This window comes from Lemur catta, chromosome 4 (genome assembly GCF_020740605.2).
Source record: "Lemur catta isolate mLemCat1 chromosome 4, mLemCat1.pri, whole genome shotgun sequence".
NCBI classification, from domain to species: domain Eukaryota; kingdom Metazoa; phylum Chordata; class Mammalia; order Primates; family Lemuridae; genus Lemur; species Lemur catta.
The window spans coordinates 5,795,999-5,822,530 of NC_059131.1; the positions used below are offsets into that span (position 1 = coordinate 5,795,999).

Below are 26,532 nucleotides of genomic sequence, written 5' to 3' on the forward strand. Positions count from 1 at the left end.
CATCCTGCATGTGAGTTTTCCCTTTCCATCCTCCTCGGAATTGCCGTATTCGCTGCCCTGCTGCGCTGTTTGCATAGCCCCTTCGCTCTGTGACACACTTGGTATGGGGAAGTCCCACAGGGCCATTGCTGGGTTTAAAAGAAGTAAACATCACCTCACATGGCAGGTATGAAACCCAGGTCACTTTTTTAAAGATAGTCTCCCTGGTATCTAATAGACTGGGGGATGTTGACAACTCCTTCCTTCATTAGTTTATTTCTTCACTCAGCAAATACTGTGTGTTTGAAATATGCCAGGCTTTGTGGGTACTGTCCCTTCCTTCATAGAACTTCAGATCTAATGGAAAAATTATATTTTAAATAACCACACTCATGAATACATAGTGCAGTTTTGGTAAGTGTTTTGAAGGAAAATGCAAAATGCTTTGAGAGAACATAACCAGACCTCTTTTAAAGTAGGGGATTGTGGAAGGCCTCACTAACAAAGCTCTATTTAGTGTAAAACTGGAAGAATGAGTGGGAATCAGCCAGGTGACACAGATACACTGCAGGGAGAAGCTTGCAGAGAACAGAAACAGCATATGCAAAGGGCCAGAGGCAGGGAGAATTTGGCGGCCATGGATGAATAGAGAGAAAGCTGGTGTGTCTGGAACCAAGTGAATGAAGGGGTGAAATGGCATGGATTGGGGCTGGAGCCACAGACGGAGGCCAGATCATGGGCACTGTTGACCTTGTCAGGTTGTGAACTTTCTCCTGAAATCATTGAGATGCTTTTTCTTGATTCCTCTCAAAAGTGTGAAGCACAGCACACTTCAGAGACAGTGCTGAGCACCAGCCGACTGTCACTGTGGAGAAACCTGTCTAGCTTCTGTTGTATTTCCTGAATCACTTATTATAAATGACCTTACAGCATTGAGTTCTCAGCTTAAAAAAAAAAGATTCCTTTGGATATTTGATCTCAAGTTCTCCATCCATGGTTTTTCCTACTCTGCCCACAAGGATGACGGCCGTTCTTGTGCATCAGAGTTGCTTGTTCTTCTCTGCCTTCCTTCGCTTTTCCACTCAGCTGTCGCCCACTGAGGACAATCCTTTAGTGCCTTACTCGTGTTCCTTCCATCTGGGTGCTCAGAGACTCCTGAATCCAAGCCCTTGCTGCCTTTTGTCAGTAGAATTCTCTTTCCTGTTATAGATCTCAAATACTTAGGCTTAGTGCAGTTCCTTTTCTAGTCACTTCTAATTTTGAGTGTCATTTTATTCTTGGTTTGCTTGATATTTTTAAAGTTCTATTCATGCAGTGTTTTTCCCCAGGAATTACATGACTCTAGTCACTTTCTTTTAACGAAGTTTTTTCTCCATCTAACAAAATAGTTTTCTCTTTAATGAATTGCAATCTCTGGTTTTCCTTCCCCCCCACCCCCAGTTTTTTCCAGGATGGACTGAAGGCAGTGGAAAGCCTCAAACCTTCCATCGAAACACTTTCAACAGATCTTCACACGGTGAGTAGCTTCCCTCCCACAGTGGTGTTGAAACAATTTTTATGCAACAGACATTTTCATTTAAATGTTGCTTCTGTGTAATCCTGTGTCTGCATGCCATGCTACCCAGGAATAGCCTTGTCATACCACATGGAGCGTGGAGTTCCCGCTCCTGTCCTGTCTTGGTCGGAGGGAAGCTGTAACTCACAAGAGAGGCAGGTGCCCCGTTTGTGTGCAAACGCCCATGAGCAGTAATGTTTCTCTGTGCCTCAGTCTCCATTTTCTGTTTTGTTCATTTTTTTTTTTAAAAGATCAAGCAGGCCCAGGATGAAGAAAGAAGACAGTTGATACAGCTTCGAGATATTTTGAAATCAGCATTGCAGGTTGAACAAAAAGAGGTGAGAAGATTTAATTTTGAAATATCATTGTTATCCCTGTGGCTTGGAGGCTTTGGGCCTGGTGAATGTGAATGTCGTGTCTTCTAGAAGCTCACAGTTCACTGTGGGCCTGTGTCAAGGAGCACTAAAACATTTAATATGTTCTCTAAATTTAGTTCTATAAAACCATCTTTTTAAATATGTTTATTTCAGCAGGGAAGCATTTACTAGAGGCGTGGCCTTAATGGTATCGTGTAAACGTTTTTTGCTCTCTCAGTTGCTAGATGAGTAGCTCTTAGTGGCTTCAGCACAGAGACCACATGTCATTCGTGCCATTTATTCTGTAGCTGGCCGTCATGGTTTCCCTGCCCTGATGTACTTAATATATGGCTTCTGTCCCTTTGGGTGTAGGCACATAGTGGATGACCATCTGGGGCTCCTCCAGCCCTGGGTTGTGTTCTGTAAAACTCGAGGACCTCGCTTTTCTTATAGCTGCATCCTGATGGGCAGAAGTCCTCACTTTGTCTCACGTCACCTCCTTTATATAGTGACACCTGTGTGCTAACACAGTAGCAATGATAGTTTGTGCTTTGGAGGGCTCATTAGAAAACCATTAAAAATTACATTTTAAAGGTAATTTATTATATTTTCACTACAATGTAGGCATTATAATGTGAATTTAACAAATTCACTCCCTTGTCAATAAAAGGAATATGTCTAAACATATATATAGTAGATTTTAAATCAATTAGTGAACTACTTAGCAGAGGATAAAGTTCACTCGTGGCAGTTTAATATGCTCTATTTTGTTGTAAGTTCTTGTACTATAACTGAATATTATTGTTTTTCTCCCAAATGCATTTACCTTTTGTGACCGAAGTCTAGGAGAGTAAGTAGTTCAGTATTTTAATTAATTGGAGAATTTTGCATGCTTTGTTTCTGAACTTCAATATCTGTCTATATATATGTCTTCCTAGTAGATATTAATGGCTAGTAGCAATTTTAATTTTAACCCCTCCTGTTTCATTATAGTAGATTTGTTAAAGGCTAAAGAGTTTGTATTACGAATATTAGTGAAATGGACATTTTTCCAGGTTTACAGTTTATACTTTTGCTGCTATTCCTTCATGAAGATGAAGCAGCTCCCTCCCACCCCTACCCCCTGCCCCCTACACGGCTGAGTCCTACGTACCCTTCTAAGTCTAAAGCCCTGCCTCTGATCTCCCCAGCCGACAGTAACCTGAGTTCATAGAGCATGTTCTGATTGAAGGACTCATTCCAGTCTCAGCCTATTCCTTTTTGGATGTTGGCTGTGTCTTAAGTGCACGGATGCCTTTTCTCCAGCTAGACTGTGAGCAGCCTGAGGATGCCCCCGCCTTCTGGGCTGCAACACTCATTGTGTAGGCTCTTGGTAACATGGGCCGACTGAGCGAGACCTCACAGAGCAAGGTTATGTGTAGTGCCGGAAGTTACCCACAGCATGCCGACTTCCTCCCAGACTAGAGAATATGTGTCCTGCCACTTTGATATTCCCAAGCATGGAATATAAGCACAAAAAGAAAAGAGAAGAAAAAGAACTTGAAGTACAGAGCAAATAGTGGCCTAATTGTAACTAGGAGTGCTGGGTGTGGGACCCAGGATGCCATCCAGGCAGGTGCTCCCCGGTGCCCTGATGGACGTGGCTGAGAGCCACTTTGGTCTGAGCAGGAGGATCAAACCCGTGAAGCAAGGCTCAGGTTTCAAATAAGGAAGAGTAGCTGCTGGAGTGGAGTAGCCCTCTGGGTACGGTGCAAGGGCCATGTTTGCTTTGGCTGTGCAGAATTAGGAGGTTTGGGGAAACTGGCTGTTGGGAGAGAGCTGGTTGCTTAACAGCTTTGCATAAAAGTATTACAGATCTACCAGCACAGCCCAGAAGTCTTTTATGGCTTGTTGGTTTTTTGTTGGCCATCCTGTCTGCCCCTGACAGCACAGAGGGGTCAAAGGAACCTTCTTTACTGGTTCTCTCTGGCTTCATGCCCAGCGGGCTCCATGCTGAGACCTAGCTCACCAGTCTCCTGTTGTCATTGTTTTCTGTGTATCATGCTCGGCATTGCTTTTTGGTGAATTCAGTGAATTGGACAATCTGTGAACACAGCTGCAAGTAATAAGCAAATGTTTATTCACATTTAAATTTTATGTGTTTTAAAATGATTTTTATGATGGGGGTTCCACTTGTGTTCCTCTGATTACAATGAGAATTGACCACGTGGGCATTGTTTAGGCTCTCATTCCCTTTGGTTGGCTTCTTTTCTGTGACTTAGAAAACTAAAGGTGTTAGATGATTATTATTCAGTGTTATAAAAATTCTAAGTCTGAGTATATAGTAGATAAAAATCAGGTTATGTGCCTTAATGATTGGTAGAAGCCAGTGTTCCTCACTCTCTTCTGGCAAATCTCAGACATCAGTCATTTGAAGAGTTGAAGAGCATGGCCATTACAGCGTGGTGGCTTCAGGCTGCTTTTCTTTGTCACCCTGTGGCTATGTGCTGGTGTGGAGACTGTGCCATTGTGGTTCCAGTGACCCCACACCTCCCAGTCACCTGACTTTCATGCTTCATTGTTGATATTTTCTGCTCTTCGTAAAGAGGGTATTCCTGTTTGATTTTTCCATTCTTTTATTATGATTCTCAAACTGACAGAGAAGCTGAAATATTGTACAGTGAATACCTATGTATGCACCATGGCGTTTGACTTTTGGGAAAGATCCCATCTGAAAAGTTAAAACTCAGCACCGCTAATTTTGCATGATCTTTCTCCGAGTCAACCTCATCATCTGCCTTTCTCATCCCACCTGCATCCATCTCACTGGAGCTCAGCTGGGACAGACCCTGCTGTGATGCCAGCAAGTCCCTGCCAAAGCCCCGTCATTGGCGTGCAGGCTGTTTGCTGTTTGATGTTGACAACCCAGACTTGTGCTACTGGGGGGGGGAAGGGTCAGGCTCTGGGATATGGTCTCAGCAGGTCCAACTGCTGAAACCACTGTGAGTTTTCACTCTACAGATCTCAAATATGGTCCACGAGTCTCTTCTCTCTCCCTCCCTCTCCCTCCCCTCTCCCCCCTCCACCTACCCCCTTGCATCCCACCCCCACCCCCTGGTTGCTTCCCCCTTTTCAAGCATCCTGTCTAGTAGGATGAGGTTGAATAGCTTGTGCCATCCAGGTAGCAAAGGTCCGCCACGGCCATAATTTTCTTATGACTCTGGCTTTCCTATCTGGGTTTGCAAACTTTGCCATGCCCAGTTCTGGCCTCAGTCAGAAACCTCTGCCAGGTAGCCACTTGCTGCCTCTCCTGCTGAGCTCCTGGGTGGCCTGGTCCTGGCCTTCATGTGGCCTCAGTAGAGGACCTGTTCATTGATTCACACATTCAGCTACTCTTTTGTCCACTGTTTCTCTGAGCCAGCGCTGCACATACCCCACAATAAGATAGACACAGTTGTCACCTCTTCAAGGGCTCATGATCTGGGGGTGGGGACAGAGAGGCAATTAGGGGCACAGTGCGATGAGCACTAATGCAGCTCAGTTCCAAGAAGGGTGTCTGCCTGGTGCAGGGTGGGCAGGTGCTGTCAGGAATGACTTCCTAGAGGCCATGATGCCTGAGCTGGGGCTTTGGAGGATGATTAGGAGTTGGCAGAGTCCCAGCAGGTGGGGACAGGCAGTTCACCTGCGTAGCTGTCTAGTGGAGCAGAAGAGCATGGATCTTACTGTTTGAATCCTAGGTCTGCATTTAGGCAAGTTCCTAGACCTCTCTCCATGCCTTGGTCTCTTCACCTGTAAAATAGGAGTAATATGGCCCATCTCAGAGGGGTGTTAGGAGATCTAAGGGATCCTTTTTGATCATAACAAACGGGCACTAGTTCATTCATTCATTCGTGCATTCAGCAAATATTGAGCTCCTTAATGTTGAAGATACAGTAGTGATCGGAAGAGACCAAATTCCCTACCCTTGTGGTGTCACACTCTCAGTGTTGAACAGGAATGGGTCCTGTTGTTGTCTCAGATATGACCCTCTCTGCCCACATGGCCTCCCTGTAGATTTGTCCTCTGCCCTCATGGCACTGACGCCTCTCTACTCCTCCCTACTCGGGTCCAGGGGCATCCTATGTGGCTCCAGGCTCCTCCCCCGCCCTTGATTCAGGCCTCTGGCTGCCCCCACCTTGCTGTCTCCAGCCTTGTCCCCCTTCTCCATGTGTCCACTCACTGTGAGGGGACGTGCTCCTCTCTGCTGCCAGGGCATTTCCTGCTTGCCTCACTTTTCAGGTTTTTCCAAACACTTTCCAAGTGTGACCACTAATACTTACAGCCACCTTGCGGGGCAGGCAGTATTTGCTGGCTCTCGTTTACAACTGGAGTCTGAGCCAGAGAGGATAAATGCACTTGCTGGGGCTCACACAGTGGGGGGCGAAGCCAGGATTTGGAGTCTGGTCTGTTCCATTTCAGGCCTTTTATTGTTCAGCTATGTCATGTGACTTTAATAACTCATGTCAGAGTCTTTTAAAAATTACCCCAAAATAACAGACAATAAGTGGTAATGAGATTTGAAAACACTATTCTTAGAGCAGCGCTTGGGGCTTGCTCAGCACGCGGGTGGACACACCTGACACACCCTCGGAGGGTGGGGACCATTTGGACATCACATTCCTTCCCAGCAGAGAAACTTTAAGCCTCCAGAGATGACTTCTCGACAAATGAGTCAATCACAAGAGTGATCACAAGAACACACTTTCTGAGAGGTGGACAAAGTGTAACAGTTTTTATGATATTCTGGAGTCTTAGCTCAGAAATTCTGATGCTGTGAGTAAACCTGTGTATGATATTTGTAATACAGGCAACATCACCCTTTTCCCCCCATTCCTGAAGATTTCAGATACCAAGTCTGCTGTTCACCTGGGCAGCTTCTGTCTTGGGAGGACCCAATGGCTAATACTTCATCTGCCCCCACAAAAGTTACGGTCACAGACAGTGCCTGGGATCTGAGAATTGGTCTGGATGTCACAGCATAGAGGATGTATGGACCTTGATAGAATTCTTTGAGAGCCTTCTGAGGTTCCTTAAAGTGCCTGCTTAACCTGTGTCCTTCATACTCAGTCTCCTCACGTGGAGGCACTCAGTCAAGTCGCGGGTTGTCCTTGTCCCTCTCAGGGAAGTACAGAGAGTGTTGGAGAGTCTGTGAGCATCAGGGCAACCCTTGGCAAGTTGCCTCTCTTATCTGTTAGATGATGATGAGAGAGAGAGAGACTCTTTTCCCTTGAATTGTATTCCATTAAATGGAAGCATTGGTCATGTGAAAGGGCTGGCTTCCTTTGTCACCACCCCTTCTCTTGGGTCAGGTGTTTATATAGGTTAGAAAGGCTATTCTTGTCCAGTCACCTAGAAGTCACCTAGGGGATGCTGAAATAATTAGCACTAAATTAGCAGGTTCAATTTTATGTTAAACAGGTTATATTCCTCTTCTTTACAAATTTTAAGATTGTATATGATAGCTTAGCTTCAGATTTGCTTGCATGGGTTAATTGCTTCTAGAAAGGCCTGGTCTAAAAAAAGAATAGGGCAGGGTAATTTCTTCCTTAACTTCCAGCATAGGGTCTAATTCTGTCGAAAAGAAGAATTTCCTTTATCCTGTTCATAAGACCTGCAAGTAGTTCCGATTAATATGCCTAGCATGAATACTATTAGCGGTGTTGTCATGTGATTTCACCACTATTTTGTGCAGGATTTTTTCCTCCCCAAATCAATAGACATATTTCTTGGTTGTGCAGTTTAGTCTTTTGACAGGTTTATTTTTAGTCCTTCACAGAGATTCCACACAGGTGAGCAGTATTTCTTCAGTCTCCTTCCACTGCAGTGCTCCCAGCAATGTTGAAACCTGGGTTTGCTCTGAATTTCTCGTGCTGATGTACTGCCCTTGAGAGGACGTGGGAACTGGCACCAGCCTCGCCCTGTTTGTCCAGAGGCCGAGTACTGTGTGAACTCGGTGGAAAATGAGTTTATTTCTCCCATTTTGGGGTCTGCTTGTTTCAGAGTCAGTTGTCAGTTCATATTATTGATTGCTCAGATGAAGATTTGTATTTTTTTTTTTTTTTTGCAGAGTTTAAAAAGTCAGTGCCAGACACTCATGCTCCTGGATTGGAATACTTAATGTTTTGATGACAGTACTCCCCTGCATCTGCAGATTCAGTGCAATCCCCACCACAATCCCAGCTGCATTTTTGCAGAAATTGACAAGCTGATTCTAAATTTCATAGGGAAATGTGAGGGACTCAGAGTAGCCAACACAATCTTGAAAAAGAGCAAAGTCGGAAGACTCATACTTCCACATTTCAGAACTTACCACACAGTTATAATAATGAAGAGAGTGTAGTCCTGGCATTAGAAAAGGCTTATATATCAAAGAAATAGAATTGAGAGTCCAGAAATAAACCTTTACATTTAGGGACAATTTATTTTCAACCAGGGTGCTGAGACCATGGGGAAAGATAGATGCCTGATAGATGGCATTTTTGAGTCCCTGGATGTGAATTTTATGTTCTTCTTTTGGTGTTGGGAGGAAAAATTTCTTTAATGTATATTTTTAAAAACCCAAACATTTAGGCTTAAGTTTCCTTTGTGTACTGCTTTTTAAAAAACTGGGACCTGGACAGGATTAAACACAAATTCTGATCATTTTTTAGGACTCCCAACTTCGCCAGAGTACAGCTTACAGCTTACATCAGCCTCAGGGAAACAAAGAACACGGAACCGAGCGGAACGGCAACCTCTACAAGAAAAGCGATGGGTACGTGAAATGGTGTTACTAGAGTTGAAATGTACGTTCATTATCTCCTGTGTCCAAAATGTCTAAACTTTTATTGTTTTTCCCACTTATCCACAAGGATCCGAAAAGTGTGGCAGAAAAGGAAATGTTCAGTTAAAAATGGTTTTCTGACCATATCCCATGGTACCGTAAGTATTCTCTTTCATTCCATGGTGTCTGCTGTGGTTAGATGAAGTTGGTATTGGAGGACTCGGTGGAGTTAGAACAGGAGTTGTTGTTACAGTATTAAGGGTGCGTTTTAAAGAATTTCCTTGTTAGAAAAGCATGTCTGGGTTCCTTCTCGAGTCGGTGCACCTGCATTCTGTGTACACTTTTCCAGTCAGGTGGAGCCTTGCTCCCTTTCACTGCCTAGCAGAGTCAGGAGTAACTGATAAGCCAGCTTGTCTGTTTAGAATCCTGTGACTTCCAGAAACCACAAAACAACAAACTACTCCCCTGCTATTTTTGTCTCTGGAAATCAAACTTCTTAGTTGGGAAGATTTCTATTCTTCCATTAAGGGAAAAACATTTAAATGGTTAAGACTCTGGCAATCAGAAATCCAGGAGAGAAGAGATTTCAGGAATTTTATTATAGAAGGCTCATATACTGTGCCCAATCTTAAGGCCTCTTTCTGTCTTCCTGTTTACAAGACCCCCCATGAGAGAAAAACAGAGCCCTATGTATTGAGCTTATGGAAAACACAGGATAAAGTTCCTTACCAACCTAGCTTTCAGAGACCAGGAACAAACACACCTCTCACATCCCCCATGATCTTTACACAGTGACATGAAGCATATTATCACCTCTCCTGGTGTGGCTGGAGCTGGTGAAAACCACGTAGGTTAGCAGACAGTTTGGGAAACGTCTCAAGGCTGAGCTGGTTGCCATTTTATTGGTAGTTAGAATGTTGGTGGTGGTTTGCATTTCTGTCCCCCAGGTGGAGGCCTAGTGGCATGTGCATACCAGCAGCCTGGGTCACATTAGTGGATGGTAGTGATGGTAGTGCCTCCTCCTGTCCCTCTGGTCCCCTGGTGAAGGCAGAGCTGGGCAGGAGCACAGATGGGCTTTAGGCTCCAATAGAAACGTCATCACTCAACATGGGGTCCAGAGAAACAGCCCCGTGGTAATTAGGAGTAGGGAAATAGAGTAAAACTCCACTTGAAGGATGTCACAGAAATAAGGATTGTGTTCACCTGGGGGTCTGTTTGTTTTTTGCTGATTTCATTATGGGGAGGGAGAAAGAGACTAGAACTCCCAATATAGCAAGAGTAGTCTGTGGGGACCTCTTGGTGACCTCTGGCCTAGGACAGTGAACATGTCTTTTGACTGGACAAACAAAGGTCATTTCCTTTTTCCCCAAATCCAGCTTTCACTGGTTGTGTGATCACCGCCTTACTCCCTGGACCACACAATTTGGATCTTAATGTGACATTCCTTCCATATGAGTACATGCATGGGTGTGGAGGCATCAGTTCTAGACTAAGGGAAATGAATTTATTCAGCTATCACTGGTCTTTAAAGTTAAGAATGTTGGACTGGATGAGGCTGGGTTCCCTTCTTGATCTAAACACCTGTGACTCTGTGGTTTGCTTTCACATTGGTGTCAGCTCAGTTGTTTGTTTTAATGCAGATTGATTGCCTCTGTGTAGAAACTGTCATAAAGTAAGACTGAGTTCTAGTACATGCTCTTACAGCTCAAGTCAAGTGGCATGTTTGCTTCCTTGAGGGTTCCCCTAGACTCAGGACCTCAGCTTAAGCCATGAGTGGCTCTCCCTCCTGACAGACGAAAATGAGCCTGGTGACCTTTGCTGACAGAGTAAACTTCACTTTGAGCATGAGCTTCCTGGAGCCCAGAAGACACGGAGACTTAGTTTTCTTTACATTGTGATGGGTTGCCCCAGCTTTTAGCAGATAGTACAGTTATAACGAGCATCACTAGGATCCTAACAGCTCAGCTGTCACACAGCATGCATATTTATTAATAATAAGTGCTTTGTGTTTAAAGGGGAAACCCTCCTCAGGGAATCTCGGATTCTGGGTGCTTCCTCATTCCTTGGCAGCCGTTGCCTGCCATAGCTGCAGGAGTGGTGGGGGGCTCTATCCTGATCCCTACCCCACTGCTTACAGGAAAATAATAGGTTAGTTTTCCAGCCCTCTATTCACTTCCTCTTTCTTTTCTTGCCTTTCCTTATTTGCTGTTCTGTTCGCTCTCGAAGTCCAACTCCTGAAGAATCCTCATACTACTGCATCTGCAGAATGTTTGCACATGGTGGTGTGAATTAACCTGGACTGAGAAAGAGAGAGTGGCGAAATGCCTTTTTTGTTTGGTTTGGTTTGGTTTAGTTTTGATTTGACTCCTTGTGTAGCTTACCTGCTTAGCCAGCATCTCCTGAGTATGCCAGTTTACCATCAGGAAAAGGCAAATTTCCAAAGACTTAACTGAATAAATGGGACTCTAAGAGCAGTGTGTGGTGCACAGCTGAGAAGTGGGTCTTTAGGAAGTGAAAGCACACAGGGTGTATTTGCACTGTTAGGAAAACCCTCCACGGGAAGCTGGCAGCCTTCGGGAAATGAAATTGGTGTATTCTGTGTTTGAGCAGAGGGATGAGGATAACATCCGGGATGGATTCAGTGGAAGCCCAGCTGATAGTCCCTGTTCCCCAAGCCTAATTGTGTTTTCTGGCGCTGGGAAGAAGTCATCCTTGGGATGAAAGAGCTCTAATTAGTATCCTCTTTGCCAAATTCACAGCATTGCCACACCACCAAGGGCTAGGGACTCTGTTATACTGGAGGAAATGTCCACTGGCTCCTACACAACCTAAAATTTTTAAAAATGATCATCAGTCATGCAGAGAAAATATAAACTTTTAAAAGCCTGAAAAATTGGGAAAAAAATAGAATGGCATGATCAAATGGTAGAATCACAAATGATCCATGCCTTTGTTGCAAACACTAAAGCTATTGAATCTTTTTTCCCCCCACTCCTTCTGAGGTTGTTTTTTTTTTTTACTAAATCATAGTTTCTCAAATTAAGTTCTCAAGGAATACTGGTATCTTGTGACTTAGGTAAAACTATTCTATAGTTGAATTGAATGATGATATTTTTTTCCAAATTGTATCAAGGAAGGAATTTAATGGATAGAATTTTCTCTCGTAAATTTTCCTTACAGCTTTGCTATTAGCTAATACTTAATCTGAAAGGACAAATAGCAAACAATTATTAGTGTAAAACTTAGAACAGCTGAAACTCCTTAAGATCAGCTTATATGCTTTGTGGACCCATTCTTGTGGTTGTCATTTTTTAGTATGGAGCCACATCTGTGCCTTTATAATTATCCCTATTTCAAATAAAGGCACTTATTTTTCTATATTTTGTGGTATTTATATCCTGTGAGGTGAGAAATCTGTCTTTGACAGTAGTTATCTCAGTGGAGAACAAAAACCTTTCCCCAGACCTCAGGGAAAAAGGAGGACTGACTGCAAGGTGGAGGTGGGAGGGGGAATGGGTAGTGATAATTTGCAGTGTGGGTCTTCGCTGCTCTTGAAGATAGGTCCAGGTAAGCCACCACCTCCCCTGGGTACCACATGGAGGACAGGGAGGGAGGGTGGCAATTCAGCGCTTGAGCTCTGGGGCTGGGCTGGCTTGCTCGAACACTGGCTTCCCTGTTCCCACACTGTGTGACCCCCATCAGATTACTTAATCTTCTGGGCTAAATGGTTCTTACCTCAAAGGGCACTTAGGAAAATTAAATGAATTAATTCATGAAAGTGTTTAGAACAGTGCCTGCCTCATAAAAGTATTTAGTAATAATAGCTGAGTAAATATAGCCATTTTATTAAAAATCATTATCTTGTCCATGAAAGTGCCTCTATAGTTACCAAAGTGCACAAACCCCTTTTACTGTTTCTGTATCTAAGACTCAGTGGACTCCACAATTTTGAAGTCACCCTAAAAATGCACATATACAGTTGTGTGATCAGAGGAAGGTGACAGAACAGAAACAGACTCTGTGTGGGCTGTACACGTAGAGTCTCGGTTGCATACATGATTTGGGCTCCTACTTGTCACTATAGAAATAGATCATATGGTGCATTGGTTCCTGCATGAGCCAGGCAAAGTTCCAAAACTGGTGGTGCTTTTACTTGGAACTGTCCATGCTGGCAAGATTAGGCAGAGCTGGGAGTCTTCTAATACTGATTTCTGATGATCCAGGAATTCTATTAGATCCGTGTACTATGGAGAATATTTAGTGACCTCTGTGTGGGAGATAAGATCAATACAACCACAAACTAGAGAGTCTAGTACAACCCTGTTTATCCAACTTCTGCTTATCCAAACTTGTGTTTTTCAAACCTAAATCCTTCACACTGCAAGGATGGGTCCAGTTTTCACGGAGACTCCCTTCTACTGCCATCCCAAATCTGTGGACTCAGTGAGAGAAACCGCTGGGTGTGTAAATGTGTGTGGGTCTCACAGGTCTGTCCAGGTATAGATGCATGTGTGTGGGTATCTGGATTCCAAATCCAGGCTTTTTATCCTGAAGCAACTGGTGGCCATGGGAAGCAGGGCACAGGAACAATCTAAGTTTAAGACATTCTTATTTGATCTTTGCTTCAGCACCTTGGTAGGTAGGTAAGATAAGCCCATTCATATCTGGCAATTTCTCCTAAGACTTCCAAGAGGCATTTTGTCATTCAGAATTTTTGTTTCTGAAATTGTCATCTTACTCTCTGCCCTTTGCTTTTTGGAACTAAGTATGATTTTTTTTTTAATTGTAATGAAACAGTCATTTTTGGCACATCTCTGACAGTGTGTTGTGAGCTCTTGTTGCCATTGCGTGTTGGAGGTTACTTATATGAATAAAATGTGTTTTGTTGAAATGCAAGTGACAGATGGTTGGCATTTAAGAATATGACTCTATTATCTGTCATCACTTCAGACAGTAGGGAAAATTATTTCTCTGCCATTTCTGTACTGTGAGATTACTTTCCCTTGAAGTGAGGTTTACACTCAGAAAAACAGTTACAATCACCAGAAATTGAGCTGGGTGCCCAGGTTACCTGGCAAACCGTCTATGTCATTAGGAGGAATCAGAACTGAATGTTTAGGGCTTTAGCGATGGAGCTTCTTGATCTTGGGGAGTCCACTGCCAGCGGCCTCAAAGCTGGTGCTGCTCGTCCCCTGTCTGGATGGGTTTGTGCAGGCCTCCGAGTGCACCTTTGCAGGGAGGTGGGTGCCCTCACAGGTTGTTGAAGTTCAAGGACTCTCTGCAGTGCGCCTCTGTCGTGCTTTCCTGCGTAAAGTCTGCCTTTTGAAAGCTGTCTTTGCAAACTAGTGAAAAGCCTGCTCTTGCTGTATTTTCAAGAGGAATGATACTGTATGATTTTTCCAGCCCTGCTCACCCATCCTTTTTTGTTTGTTTTTAAACAGGCTAACCGGCCTCCAGCGAAGCTCAACTTGTTAACCTGCCAGGTGAAGACCAACCCCGAAGAGAAGAAGTGTTTTGACCTTATTTCACGTAAGGCTCTTTCTGAGTGCTACGCCATGGAGAAATTATTTTAAACTCTCTTCTGGGGCGTGAGCCCCATTTCAAACATTGCATTTTAAAGAATTGGCGTTTGAATAGAAATGCCCCCTTTTCAAGGGACATACACGCTCTGTGCTCCCACTATAACTGTCCGCTTGCCAGCCTCTCCTATTGAGGTTGGACTTTGAGGACTGGCCCTGCCCCCTGTGGGCTCTAAACCTGAAGATGTGCTCTCAGCTCTCTGAGCTTCAGCTTCCCTATTTGTAAGCAAGGAGATTATACAAGATAAATCCCCAAGCCTAAAATTCCTTCACTTTAAAACACATTTTTAAAAAGGACAGTTCTGTTGTCAAAAACTTGCATAATTTGAGTGGTATTAGAGATGCTATAAAACTAAAATGATTGAGTCGTCTGTAGAGCCTTTGAAACTTCATTTTTTGACGTTGTTTTATCTTCCCCCATAATTATTCTTTCTGTATACTTTTTTGTGGCATTCACAAAAGAATCACCATGGAGCCATCTATTGTGGCGAATGTTTATTAGCACCCCCTAATAAAAAGAAAAGGCCTTGTGCTGTCTAAAAGAAAATAAGATAAACCTTTTGTCCTTGGTAGTTGTTTGTGGCAGTGTTACCCTTTGAAGGAAGAAAGGACCGGTTTCCCCTTTGAAGAGGAAGTCACTCGGGGTTTGGGTACCAGAGTTACCTTTGCAGAGGAAAGCGCTAGACCATACCTTGTAGGAAGGTGGTGCTGTCCTACTCGCCTCAGTACCCCTGAGCAGGAGATGGCTGCTTTTTCAAATGTCTGTGGACTTATATTATTGAGGGCTAGGAAGTCATTTATCACATGACTTCATGCTCCATGTCCACTTGTCCCGTGGTGGCTTGTCCTCGTCCTCCCCGCATTTCCCCTTTGCACACGCTCTGCGTCATGCTGGAGGGAGGGCTGAGTACCGTGATGTGTGGAGAGGTATTGTGTGGGTATTGTGCATTCTGTCCTTCAGACTCTAGACTGATTTGTAAAATAAAAATTAACTTTATCCTGCTTCGAATGCCCATCCCTACTCAGCTTAGTATGGTCCACAGGTTCAGTTATATCTCCTCATCAAAGCTTGCCCTTCTTTCAAACAAGATGTTATAAAATGCTGAGTATTGACCATGGTTTAAAATGTGATCACAGGCTGGGTGTGGTGGTACGTGCCTATAGTCCTAGCTGAGGCAGGAGGATTGCTTAGGCCCAGGAGTTCAAGTCCAGCCTGGACCACACAGTAAGACCCTGTCTCCAAAAAAAATAATTGTGATTGTTGCCAGATTACCTGCCTCCAGATAGCCACAAAAGCTTGAGTTAAAGGGAGAAAATTTGGTGGTGTAATCGGATATCCACCAGTGGCTGGGGAAGACCCAGATGGTTTTAGGGCCTTTCTGTTTTCTGAAATAGTATCCCCTGTGTTACTCTAATAGTAAAAGCACCCTTCGGTAATCCATTAGTGTGTAACAGTGAACTGAGATTGGCTGAGCCTTGTCTACAGGTGGAGGTGGGGGCAAGGACTTCTTCCCTCAGCCGCTCCCGGGCCCTCTGACTCGCCCTGTAAGGAGGCCCGGCCAGAGACCAAATGGCAGAAGCATTTACTCTCAGGTATTCCCCAGCCTACGCGTTTTTAACAACACGTCCGGCCCCAGGGAGAATCGATAGTGGGTACGTGTGCATAACTCCCTGCCAGGCAGGAATCACTGCATCTCTCATATGTGTGGGAAGGTGGTCCCGTGTAAATCTGGCTGCACACAAGTGTTGTGACAAACTGCCGTTTACCAAGATCTTGCTGGTGTCTTTGCTGCAGCCTGACACATAATAAATATCTGCAGGAAGGACTTTGAGCCTGTGATACCCAGAAGGGCCCATCAAGCCCTGTTGGAGTTACTGTCATGAGTTTGCCAGAGTCCATGGTCATCTTTGAGAAAAACTCTCATCTCTCCTCCCCCTCCCGCCCCCCTGGTTGTTTTCCTGTGGGTAAAATGAATCCCAGTCCTGCAGATTCTTCGTCCTCTGCTGCTTTGCTGCTTTTCAAGAGGTGCCACTCCCCAGGAGCACCTGTAGTGAAAGCCCTTTGCGTGTTGCTATGTGGGTTCGGGTGATTGTGAGATACTTGAAACATTGCACAGCGGTAGAAGCCCTGGTTTGGTGGGTGTCCTGGGAGGGTGAGGGATGTGAGGGCAGGACCCGATCCTGCCTGACTCAGGAGAGGCTGTTTCTGCCACTCTCAGATTCTTCCTCCACTTCCTGCCCAGGCTGGCAGGATGAGTGTCACCAAGATACCTTTGAGCTCTCAAGATATCGGATGGTTGGACACAGGCAGCAAGGATGCTAGTTCAGGCATGGGTCTAGCAGGCACCCAACAAGTCGTCCCTACCTCCTCTTCTTCTCCTGGTCAAGCCATCTTGGCATCTGCCCCGAGAACCCAAGGAGGAACAGACTGGCTGGCTTCAGTTATTTCCTGCAAGATCATCCTTTATAATCCTTTACCCTAAACAGGGATTTTGTTTTATTTACACCTGATCAAGGTGTAAACAGGCACTGGCTTCTCAAGAAGGGTATTTCTGTGGCAGGGACTGCCCTCTTGGGAGCTTGTCCAGTCACTTGCCCTTGGACTGACCCCACGCTTTGCAAATCTAAGTCCTGAGCCGTTATCCTTGAATCACACAGGCACCCTGGCTGGGGTGGGAGCAGGAGAACTATGAGGAGGTCCAGGGCAGTCCTCTGAGTAGGATGGGGCCCAGAGGGAATCAGTGACTCTCTAGGCCCACTTGGCAGGTTAGTGGCCAGTTGGAGCCAGAGCCCCAGCCAGAAGCAGCCCTTCCAGGCCACCAGCACATCAGAGACCTGGTTGTCCCCCATATCCTGTTGTGTTTCTTTTCCCTGGTAGTTGAAATGCTGGAAATTGTTCTTTAGTTTATAGGCAGCTTGAGAGAGAATCTGTGGAGGGGATTCTTATTTGGAGCTTTTCACAGAGCTGTGCTCCCAGTTCTCCACTTTTCACACATTAGAATGCAGAATTGACCAAAGGAAATGGGCTCCCTCTTATCTCCTCGATTTCCTGCCTGAGCTGTGCCTGGCCTGGCTGTGGAGTGGCTCAGACACAGGGCGCTGGTGTGAGTGCCGCCGTGACAGCCCCTGTGAACTCTGGGATCCACTTAGCAAACTACCCGGGGCCCCCAAGTGGGGCGTGGATTGTGGATCCCCCCGCCAACCCCCGCAAGATGAGACTGTTCACATCCAGTCCTTGGGAACAGGACAGAGTGGCCTTGCCCCTCCCTTCTTCCTTCAGCCTAGTTCAGCCACTTACATCGGAATCACAAAGTCAAGTTCATTTTGCTGGACTTGAAGCATTTCTCTTCAACCTTGTTCCTCTCAGTAACAGATGGGATAGAGAAAGTGTTGTTCCACTGCCCCAAGCATTTTAAAAAAAGGGGGGGGATGGCTCAGGCCAGGAGTCCGGAAACCTGAATCCTCTGCCACTGGCTACACTTGGTTTTGTCACCTTAACCTCTCTGAGCTTCAGCCTCAGCTCAGTCAACTCACCAAGAGTTGGTCTAAGAACCAAACTACCTTCAGGAGTAAAAACCACTCCTAGAAGGTGGTGTGTTTGGTGACTTTAGGGGCACAGATGTTTATTTTGTTTCCCCAAGAAACACTGCTCTTCCATCTGCAAAAGCTGAATCTCCTGCCCTTTTTTCCCCCCTTTTTAAAATTTTCTTTTCTTTTCTACTTTGTTTTTGGACTGATTATAGATAGAGAATTTCCGTATCTCTCATCCAGCTTCCCCTAATGTCTTAGTAGTTATCCAGTAGTATGGGGTGAATGTTGACTACCATAGATGTCAAAACCAGGAAATTAACACTGGTTTGATGCTATTAACTAAAAAGTGTGTTCAGATTTTGCCAGTTTCCCACTAATGTCTGTTTTCTGCTCCGGGATTCTATCTAGGACCCCATATCATATTTAGTCATTATTATATCCCAGTCTCCCTCCCTCTGCATCAGCTCTGTTGCCTTCCCTGGTCTTTATGATGCTTTTTGAAGAGTATTGATCCTTTCTTTGGTCAAATGTCCCTTAATTTGGATTTCTCTAGCTTTCCCCGCCAATGATTGGACTGAGGTTGTACATTTTTTGGCAAGAACAGCACAGAAATTACGGTCTCTCTGTCTCCTTCTTTCCTCTCTTTCACACACACACACTCATCAGCAGCCTGGCAAAACACTTGTAAAACGTTGCTGATGCCAGCTGTATGTGAGTGTAGGATTTTATATCCGACCATTATTTAACTCAATCCTCTTGCTTTAGCTGTATTTGTAATACACGACTATCCAGAGCATGTTATTCTTAGAATTTCTAATGCTAATTTTTTTCTACGAAAGCCAGAAAACTTCTGAGATATTCTCTTTAGAAAAGGCTTTTATTATTCAAAGGTCTCTAACAATTACTTTTTGGGGGCCAACTCTATAGTGAGTTTTAAATATAAAGCTTTTGAGAAGATAGTGGTGGTTTTCGTGGAATAGCTTCCATTTTTGGAAGCTGCATCTTTTTAGACTTGAAGGATAGAATAGGGCAAGTTTATTAATTTGCATTACAAAGCCACTATTACCGAGTGAGGGCAGACCTTTGAAGGATGTGAGAGAGTGCCTGATTTTATACAAATCATTAATTTCCTAGCAGAGAGCTAAGATTATTCTTGAGGTTAATTAGAAACTGCTTTCTTTTGGAATTGTGTATGGATTAATATCTGGGCTCACAGTGATGAAATTCCTCTTGCCACGCAGATGACAGGACGTACCACTTTCAAGCAGAAGATGAACAGGAATGTCAAATGTAAGTTACCTGGAGGTGGGACTTGGGCTGCACTCAGCTGTTGTTCTTAGGCTTAAACACAGTGTCGCTCTTGTTTTTCTAGATGGATGTCTGTATTGCAAAACAGCAAAGAAGAAGCTTTAAACAATGCTTTTAAGGGGGATGACAATACTGGAGAAAATAACATAGTCCAAGAACTGACAAAGGAGATCATCTCGGAAGTCCAGAGGATGACAGGCAATGACGTGTGCTGTGACTGCGGGGCACCAGGTGACCAGGGGCCCCCGGCAACACCCAGACTCTAGGACAGTTAAATCCCATTCCGATTCACAGAATCCATTCATTGATTTTTCACTTTTATTTCAAACAAGAAATTAAGTGCAGCTCAGCCTGAGTTCATCCCATTACACAAATGCTTAATGAACTGTGTGCAGACCACAGCAGGGAGAGGGTGGGAAGATGTTCGCCTGTCGGGCCCCAGAGCAGGACAGAGTATAGATGGGCTGATGTGGCTGAAAAGATTTAAGTGCTTTTTGAGCAGTGAAAACTGAAGGGCACAGTGAGGGTCAAATCAAGGTCATCTGGCCATCACACCAGCTCTGAGAGGTGGCGTGTGTATGGGCTTCTGTGCCCGGGATTTGCTCCATTCTCTCTTTGTCCTACTTTGTAGAACTTCTGAAGCAACTTTACACTACTGTCTACCTCTGTGACCCTGGATGAGCCACTTACTTTGACAGACATCAGTTTTCCTCTCTGTAAAGTAAAGGCGCAGGTTCCTTCCAGCTGTCACATTCTGTGAAATGAGATGTTTCTTTTTGCATTTTGGTAGAGTATATTAGGGGCTTCATTTTTAATGGGTATGAGTGTCACTGTTGATTTTAACAACTAGTATTTTAATAGCTTAAGGAGTTGACTTATTCTAATTAAGATGGGATGGTGTTGGGGGCCAGGGGAACTATGTAGGTGCCTTTTCTGAACATTTGTAAAATGAGAAAAATTAGGGCTTGGCTACAACAGTCAGTTACCTTTTCATTCCTCTAATTCTATGACAATTTTTATTAAAAAACAAACGCAACCAAAATAGAGTGGACAATTGAGAAGTGTCATTAGGTTCCAATTACCCTGAAAGCTGTATTTGCTCTTAGATCCATTAAAAATACCTTTTTGACAGGAGATGAGGTAGGTAGGGAGTAATAAGTAGTGAATTGTGCTCTTTCTTGAGAAAGGTTAAAGGCAGTGCAGGACTTGGATTTTTAAAACACTTTCATAAAGGACTCGAAACTACACACTTTGTTGTTTTAAAATGCTAAGACAATGCGTGTGATGTAAAAACACGACATAAAGTCACCTAAATGTATGCACGTAACGCCCTAAAAGCATAATAGATATAGCAGTCCTAGACAAGTGCAAACATAGATGCCCCAGAAGATTTTCTAGCACGGGTAAAATTTTTTATAAATAGGATGTTTTTAAAATAGCTTCATGATGACCTGGTGACCAACGTTGTGAAAATTACCTGCTGTGAATTTCTAAGGGCAACAAGCAATTCTGAAGGGTTGTACCTATGGGCTGTGTTAATGTACTCAAGTAAATTCAGCGTTCGTCTATCAGGCGTTCCAGAGATCCCTACTGTGTGCTGAGCACATAGTGGGATACGTCAGCAAGTAAGTGAACATGCTAAAGGGAATGTGTGGCTTTGAACTCAGTTAAACACAGGGCTGAAGTGTGCTCTGCACTCAGTCATGACCTTCAGTCTGAGTGTAGCAAAGCTGCCTAAGCTGTACAGTGAGATAAGCATCCCTGTCCTGCTCATCTCATGGGGTTCTTGTAGGCATTAAAGGAGACACCATACAAAAGTGCTCTGTGATTTCTGGAGCTCTTACAATGTGAACTGTATTGTTGCTGCTACCAAAGTGCTGAACACAGTATATCCTAAGCACCTAGTGTATGTTCTCTACTATTATTATTGGCATGTATAGACAGCCTATTCCCCTACGGTACTAGACTTTGGCTGTTCTCATGTTTTTCTCTTGCTGCATGCTGCCCCTGTGAGCAGGTTGGCGACGATGGGTGTCGTCTGTATTCAGGACCCGCCTTGAGGAGCCCATGGCCACTGAGGTGCGGTGTCCTATTTACTTTTGCAAACATAGCACCTGTCACTTTAAGTGAATGGAAGGATGGGGAGATGGAGGCAGAGGGACAAGGAGGGGAACAGACATGTGTATTTGCAGATTGCATGTAAATTGGTGGTAATTACAGGTGAATGAGGTTTCTAGCTGTGTCAAGGATCAGAAAATGCTCATGCTCAAAACTCACGTTCAGTGATTATCCAGGAAGAATTCTGGCCGTGAACCCTCATACTGCAAGCTCAAATTTGCCCTGTTCCCTTTGGCAGATCCTACGTGGCTATCTACCAACCTGGGCATTCTGACCTGCATCGAGTGTTCCGGAATCCACCGAGAGCTGGGGGTTCATTACTCCAGGATGCAGTCCCTGACCTTAGATGTATTGGGAACATCTGAGCTGCTGGTAATTTTTAAATCCTTGATTTTGGGTTGGGAATAAGTGAACTAGAAGCTAAGTTTTTATCTTGGCATTCTAATCCATTTTGGTTTCTTGAAATTCCAGTGGGCTTGTGGTTATTGATAGGTTGCCAGATGGGTTTGGGTAATTAGAAATGCAGTGATAATTCCTGATTGTCAGCTACTAGTAATTGGGGGCATTTCTTGTTGCAAAATTTTATTCTTTTTTTTTTTTTTTTTTGAGACAGAGTCTCATTCTGTTGCCCAGGCTAGAGTGAGTGCCGTGGCATCAGCCTAGCTCACAGCAACTTCAAACTCCTGGGCTTAAGTAATCCTACTGCCTCAGCCTCCCGAGTAGCTGGGACTACAGGCATGCGCCACCATGCCCGGCTAATTTTTTCTATATATGTTTTTTAGTTGGCCAGATAATTTCTTTCTATTTTTAGTAGAGACAGGGTCTCGCTCTTGCTCAGGCTGGTCTTGAACTCCTGACCTTGAGCGATCCACCCGCCTCGGCCTCCCAGAGTGCTAGGATTATAGTCGCGAGCCACCGCGCCCGGCCTCAAAATTTTATTCTTAAGTGAATAAAGGGAAGTGAAATCAAAAAAGAAGTGTTGAGACTGGTGTAAGATTCTGCTGGAATGGAATAGGATGGTGGCATAGTCCAGTTCACCTCATCCATTAGACGTATCAGAACGCAAAGCCTAAAAGGATTCCGTCTCCCTAAGTTGCCAGCCTAAGTTGCCAGCCGATTCCTGACAAGGGTGTGGTCATTGCCTGCTCAGCCCCCGTGGACACTCCCCTGCCCCACAGTGTCTCCCTTGGGAGAGATGCTGGTCTTTGTTTTTACTGCCTTTGTTCCTAAAAATGTCTTTTTGTTCTTGGTTCAATGGTTACACGCAAGCCATGGGATAGAGAGACAGATGCGGAGGTGGAAGCATTTTCTGTGAAGTAGCTTTCAGAGTATTGAGCCTGTGGCCCCACAAGATACATAGACTTAGGTTGTGCTTTTGGCCACCTAAGACATGAGCATTTAAGGACTATTTCCAAAGTCCATATAATTGCTGGTTAGAAAGCAGTGCTTGAAATTCTTCCTTGAGGCAACTGGGTGTTGACAGTAAATAGTAAGTGGATATTGATTGCCATTGATTTTAATGTTGAATTTAAAAGTTACATCTAGAGGATTTAATGTCAAGAGCAATAGTCTTGACAGAAAATCAATTATCGAGGTCCATATTCCTCTCAAGGTGCCATCAATCTTATTGATGGTGTCTCTGGGTGCAATGTGTCTGAACTGCTAATGCACTTTGAACTCTTGTATCAAACCCTTCCAGTCTTCCCAAGGAATTTCTTTATGGCCTCAAAAGAGAGTTGGGAGAAACTAGAGTAGAACCTGGCAACCCAGTTAGTAACATTCCTGGTTACTTAAAACATAAAACTAAGCTAGACTTAGCAAGACCCAAGCATGCATTCTTGGTTACATACTGTAATTATTGATAATGTAACAATGCATATGACTGACATCTTAAAGGCGTGTACCTGTGCATGTGGTTTCTCTTGGGTAACTGATGGTGGTGTAGCTTTGAGATTGTAACAGTATATTTTCAAAGAAACAATTACTTCTCAGTAAACACTGGTGAACTATGGCAGTTGCTACTTTTACTGATTTTCTTAAAATAATGGGAAGCGTCCAGTGATTCATCATGAAATAATAATTGTTTATTTTGTACTAGGCACTTTGCAAACCACTTTCTGTATATTAGCTCATTTGATCTTCACAAAAACCAGATGACCTTGGTATGTTATCCCTACTTTACAAAGGAAGAAATTGAGGCTTAGAATATTTTAATATGCACAGGGGTATGTGGCTATTAATGGGACAGATCTGTGGTGAGACCACACATTCCTGAGTCTAGGCCATGAACTGGCCTTTCTGGTGTGTTGCATTGCCATGTGATAAACACTTGAACATCACTGCTGTCCCTGCCCGTTGCCCACCCCCTACAAACGTTTAACAACCACCTCTGGGGCAAAAAGAACCCTGGTTTGCAGTCAGCCTCTTCTCATGGTATAAATACTCCCACCATGGTCAATTTCAAGCTACACATGTGAATTACCGAATGTGAAGTTGGGCATAGATGTTTGATTACATACCATTGTGTGGTACATCTACCATACAAATACAGTGAACACAAATAACTTTAAGAACATACACAGGTAATAGTAAAATGTAGTAAAATAATTAGGAAGTGATGAGTTTTGAGTATCTAATACCTTAGTTTTTAATATAATTTATTTAGCTATGAGTTTATGTACTGTAATTTTTAATAGCAGCCATGTTTAATAGTTGGCTCACAAAATTCCTGAAATTTTAACAGTTGGCTCTCGTGAGCTGGTAGAAGCCTGACCCCACCCCTCAATCTGTTATGACTGCTTAAATGTGTCTCAGAAATTTAACTAATGATCTTCACGAGACTCTATTGCCTACTAAAGAGGAAAACACCAAAGAAAGTTGAAAGGAATGTGTTTCCATCTTGATGAAACAGTGAAGTGACTTCTAATCCCTGGTTCAGATCTCTGTTTCTGTCTTCCAGAGTCTCTGTCTATAAAGTTTGGCCAACTCGCAACCATGATGAGAAATCAGGCATTTCCTGTTTTATTAATATCTGCAGATATTTTCTAAATCTCATCTGCCGTAGTTACACTCTCTCTCATCTCAGCCTTTTTTCCTCTGTGCCTATCAGAAAAGCAAAAGGAGAGAGAACACCATGGTGCGTTGTGTGGGATTTACCCTTCCCGCACCATACCCTGCACTCTGGCTGGTCCTCTGGTGGCCCACAGGAGGTGGACATCTCCCCAGTCTTGCGTGCTGTCGGTGTGCCATCGCGTCTGAAACCTTATTCCTCAGCCCTTCAGTTAGGCTTTAGGTGGAGAGAGTCAGGTGTTAGTGTTCATTTGTAAATCATAAAAATTTCAAGCCTTTTTAAAGCCACGTGGGTTGCATTATTTTGCTTAGACAATCATATGCCTGAACAGCGGATTTCCTAAGTCTTGACACCTCTCTCTCTCTGTGTATGTGTATTTAGAATTATGTCTGGCACATAGTAGGAACTGTAAACTATTAGCTATCATTATTATCTTCTCCTTCAAGATGATTTTAACAAAAATGATCACATGTCCTAATGCGTGATTCCACAGGGAGACCTCATAGGGCCTGTGCTGGTTGTTGGCTTTGCTGCTGAACCTTTCCGATCCGTAGAGCTGTGTGCAGTGCCAGAGCCTTTGGTTGACTTGTTCATCAAAGTATGTTTTCTTGTGCAGCAAATGTTGATTAGACCTCTTGGTACTCTGTGAAAAGAGATTGGTGGGTACAGTCTGGACAAGTTGTCTCACAGGAATAGATCTCTCATCTTTTGAGTAAATAGTAGGACAGCCTATGCCTCAAGGTGACAGGGGATTTTTTTTTTTTTAATTACTGTTGTTTTGTAGGATATATTATGGTGTATGTGATGTTTTGGTATATTCATATATATTGTAGAATGATTAAATCAAGCTAGTTAACATATTGATCACCTCACATGCCTATTTTTTATGGTGAGAACACTTAAAATCTACTGTCAGCAATTTTTAAGTATACAATACATCATTGTTAACTATAGTTACCATGTTGTACATTAGCTGAGATTTTGTATCCTTTGACCAACATCTCCCTCATGCCCCCGCTGCCCCTGCCCCTGGGTTACCATCATTCTAATCTCTGCTTCTATGAGTTAGACTTTTTAATATTTCATATGTAAGTGAGATCATGTAGTATTTCTCTCTCTGTGCCTGGCTTATTTCATTTAACATAACATCCTGCAGATTCATCATGTTGCTACAAATGACAGGATTTCCTTCTTTTTAAAGGTCAAATGGTATTCCATTGTGTGTATATACCACTTTTTTTTTTATCCATTTGTTCATTAATGGGCACTTAGGTTGATTCCCTATCTTGGTTATTGTAAATAATGCTGCATTGAACAAGGGGGTATGGATATGTCTTCAACAAAATGATTTGAAATCTTTTGGGTAAATACCCAGAACTGGGATTGCTAGTTCATGTGGTAGTTCTATTTTTAGTTTTTTGAGGCAACCCCATACCATTTTCTATAATGGCTGTGCTAATTTACATTCCTTCCTACAGTGTGCAAGGATTCCCTTTTCTCCATATCTAGCCAACACTTTTGTCTTTTTAATAAAAGCCAGTCTAACACTTGTGAGGTGATACCTCACTGTGGTTTTAATTTGAATTTCCCTGACAATTAGTTATGTTGAACATTTTCTCATATACCTGTTAGCCATTTGTATGTCTTCTTTTGAGAATTGTCTGTCCAGGTTCTTTGCCCATTTTTAAATTGGGTTGTTTTCTTGCTGTTGAGTTGTTTGGGTTCCTTATACATTTTGGATGTTAACCCCTTATCACAGTATGGATCTGCAAATATTTTCTCCCATTACACAGGTTATCTCTGTTGATTTTCTTTGATTTGCAGAAGCTTTTTAGTTTGGTGCAATTCCATGTGTCTATTTTTGCTTTTGTTGTCTGTGAGGAAAGGGTTTTTTAATGGCCTGAAAGAGACAGCAGGTATGTGAGCAGGACCTGATTTGACTGTGTTTTCATTTTCTCTTGGCATTGAGTCCCTAAATAGACACATGCTCACCCCATAAATGTCACTCCAGTCCTTCCATATGGCCTCACCATGTTTCTCATGATAAGAGTCTTTTGCTTAATTCTGTAAATTATTTTATGGCCTCAGGTTTGCAAATAATCTTACCAGATGATACAGTGTTTGTTTCACCATTTCCTTTTTAATTTGTTTTTGTTTCAAAGCACATGTGTTTTCCATGTTAATTGAATGGATTTCAGCAGCATCCATGAAGGTGTCTGGTTAGTAATCGTCTTTTTGTCCCTTTACCTGTTTTT

At 43.5% G+C, this 26,532-nt stretch overlaps 1 protein-coding gene across 4 annotated transcripts in view; it reads left to right on the top strand.

The window, feature by feature from the left end:
• ASAP2 (ArfGAP with SH3 domain, ankyrin repeat and PH domain 2) overlaps positions 1-26,532 on the top strand; it is a 172,848-nt gene that overhangs the window by 108,568 nt on the left and 37,748 nt on the right. For all 4 annotated transcript variants that reach the window (XM_045549002.1, XM_045549005.1, XM_045549003.1 and 1 more), the window contains 8 exons: positions 1,420-1,495; positions 1,786-1,872; positions 8,559-8,662; positions 8,760-8,829; positions 14,113-14,200; positions 19,023-19,071; positions 19,154-19,320; positions 21,446-21,579. In XM_045549002.1, coding sequence (XP_045404958.1) covers positions 1,420-1,495; positions 1,786-1,872; positions 8,559-8,662; positions 8,760-8,829; positions 14,113-14,200; positions 19,023-19,071; positions 19,154-19,320; positions 21,446-21,579 — 775 coding nt within the window. The remainder of the gene's footprint in view (positions 1-1,419; positions 1,496-1,785; positions 1,873-8,558; positions 8,663-8,759; positions 8,830-14,112; positions 14,201-19,022; positions 19,072-19,153; positions 19,321-21,445; positions 21,580-26,532) is intronic.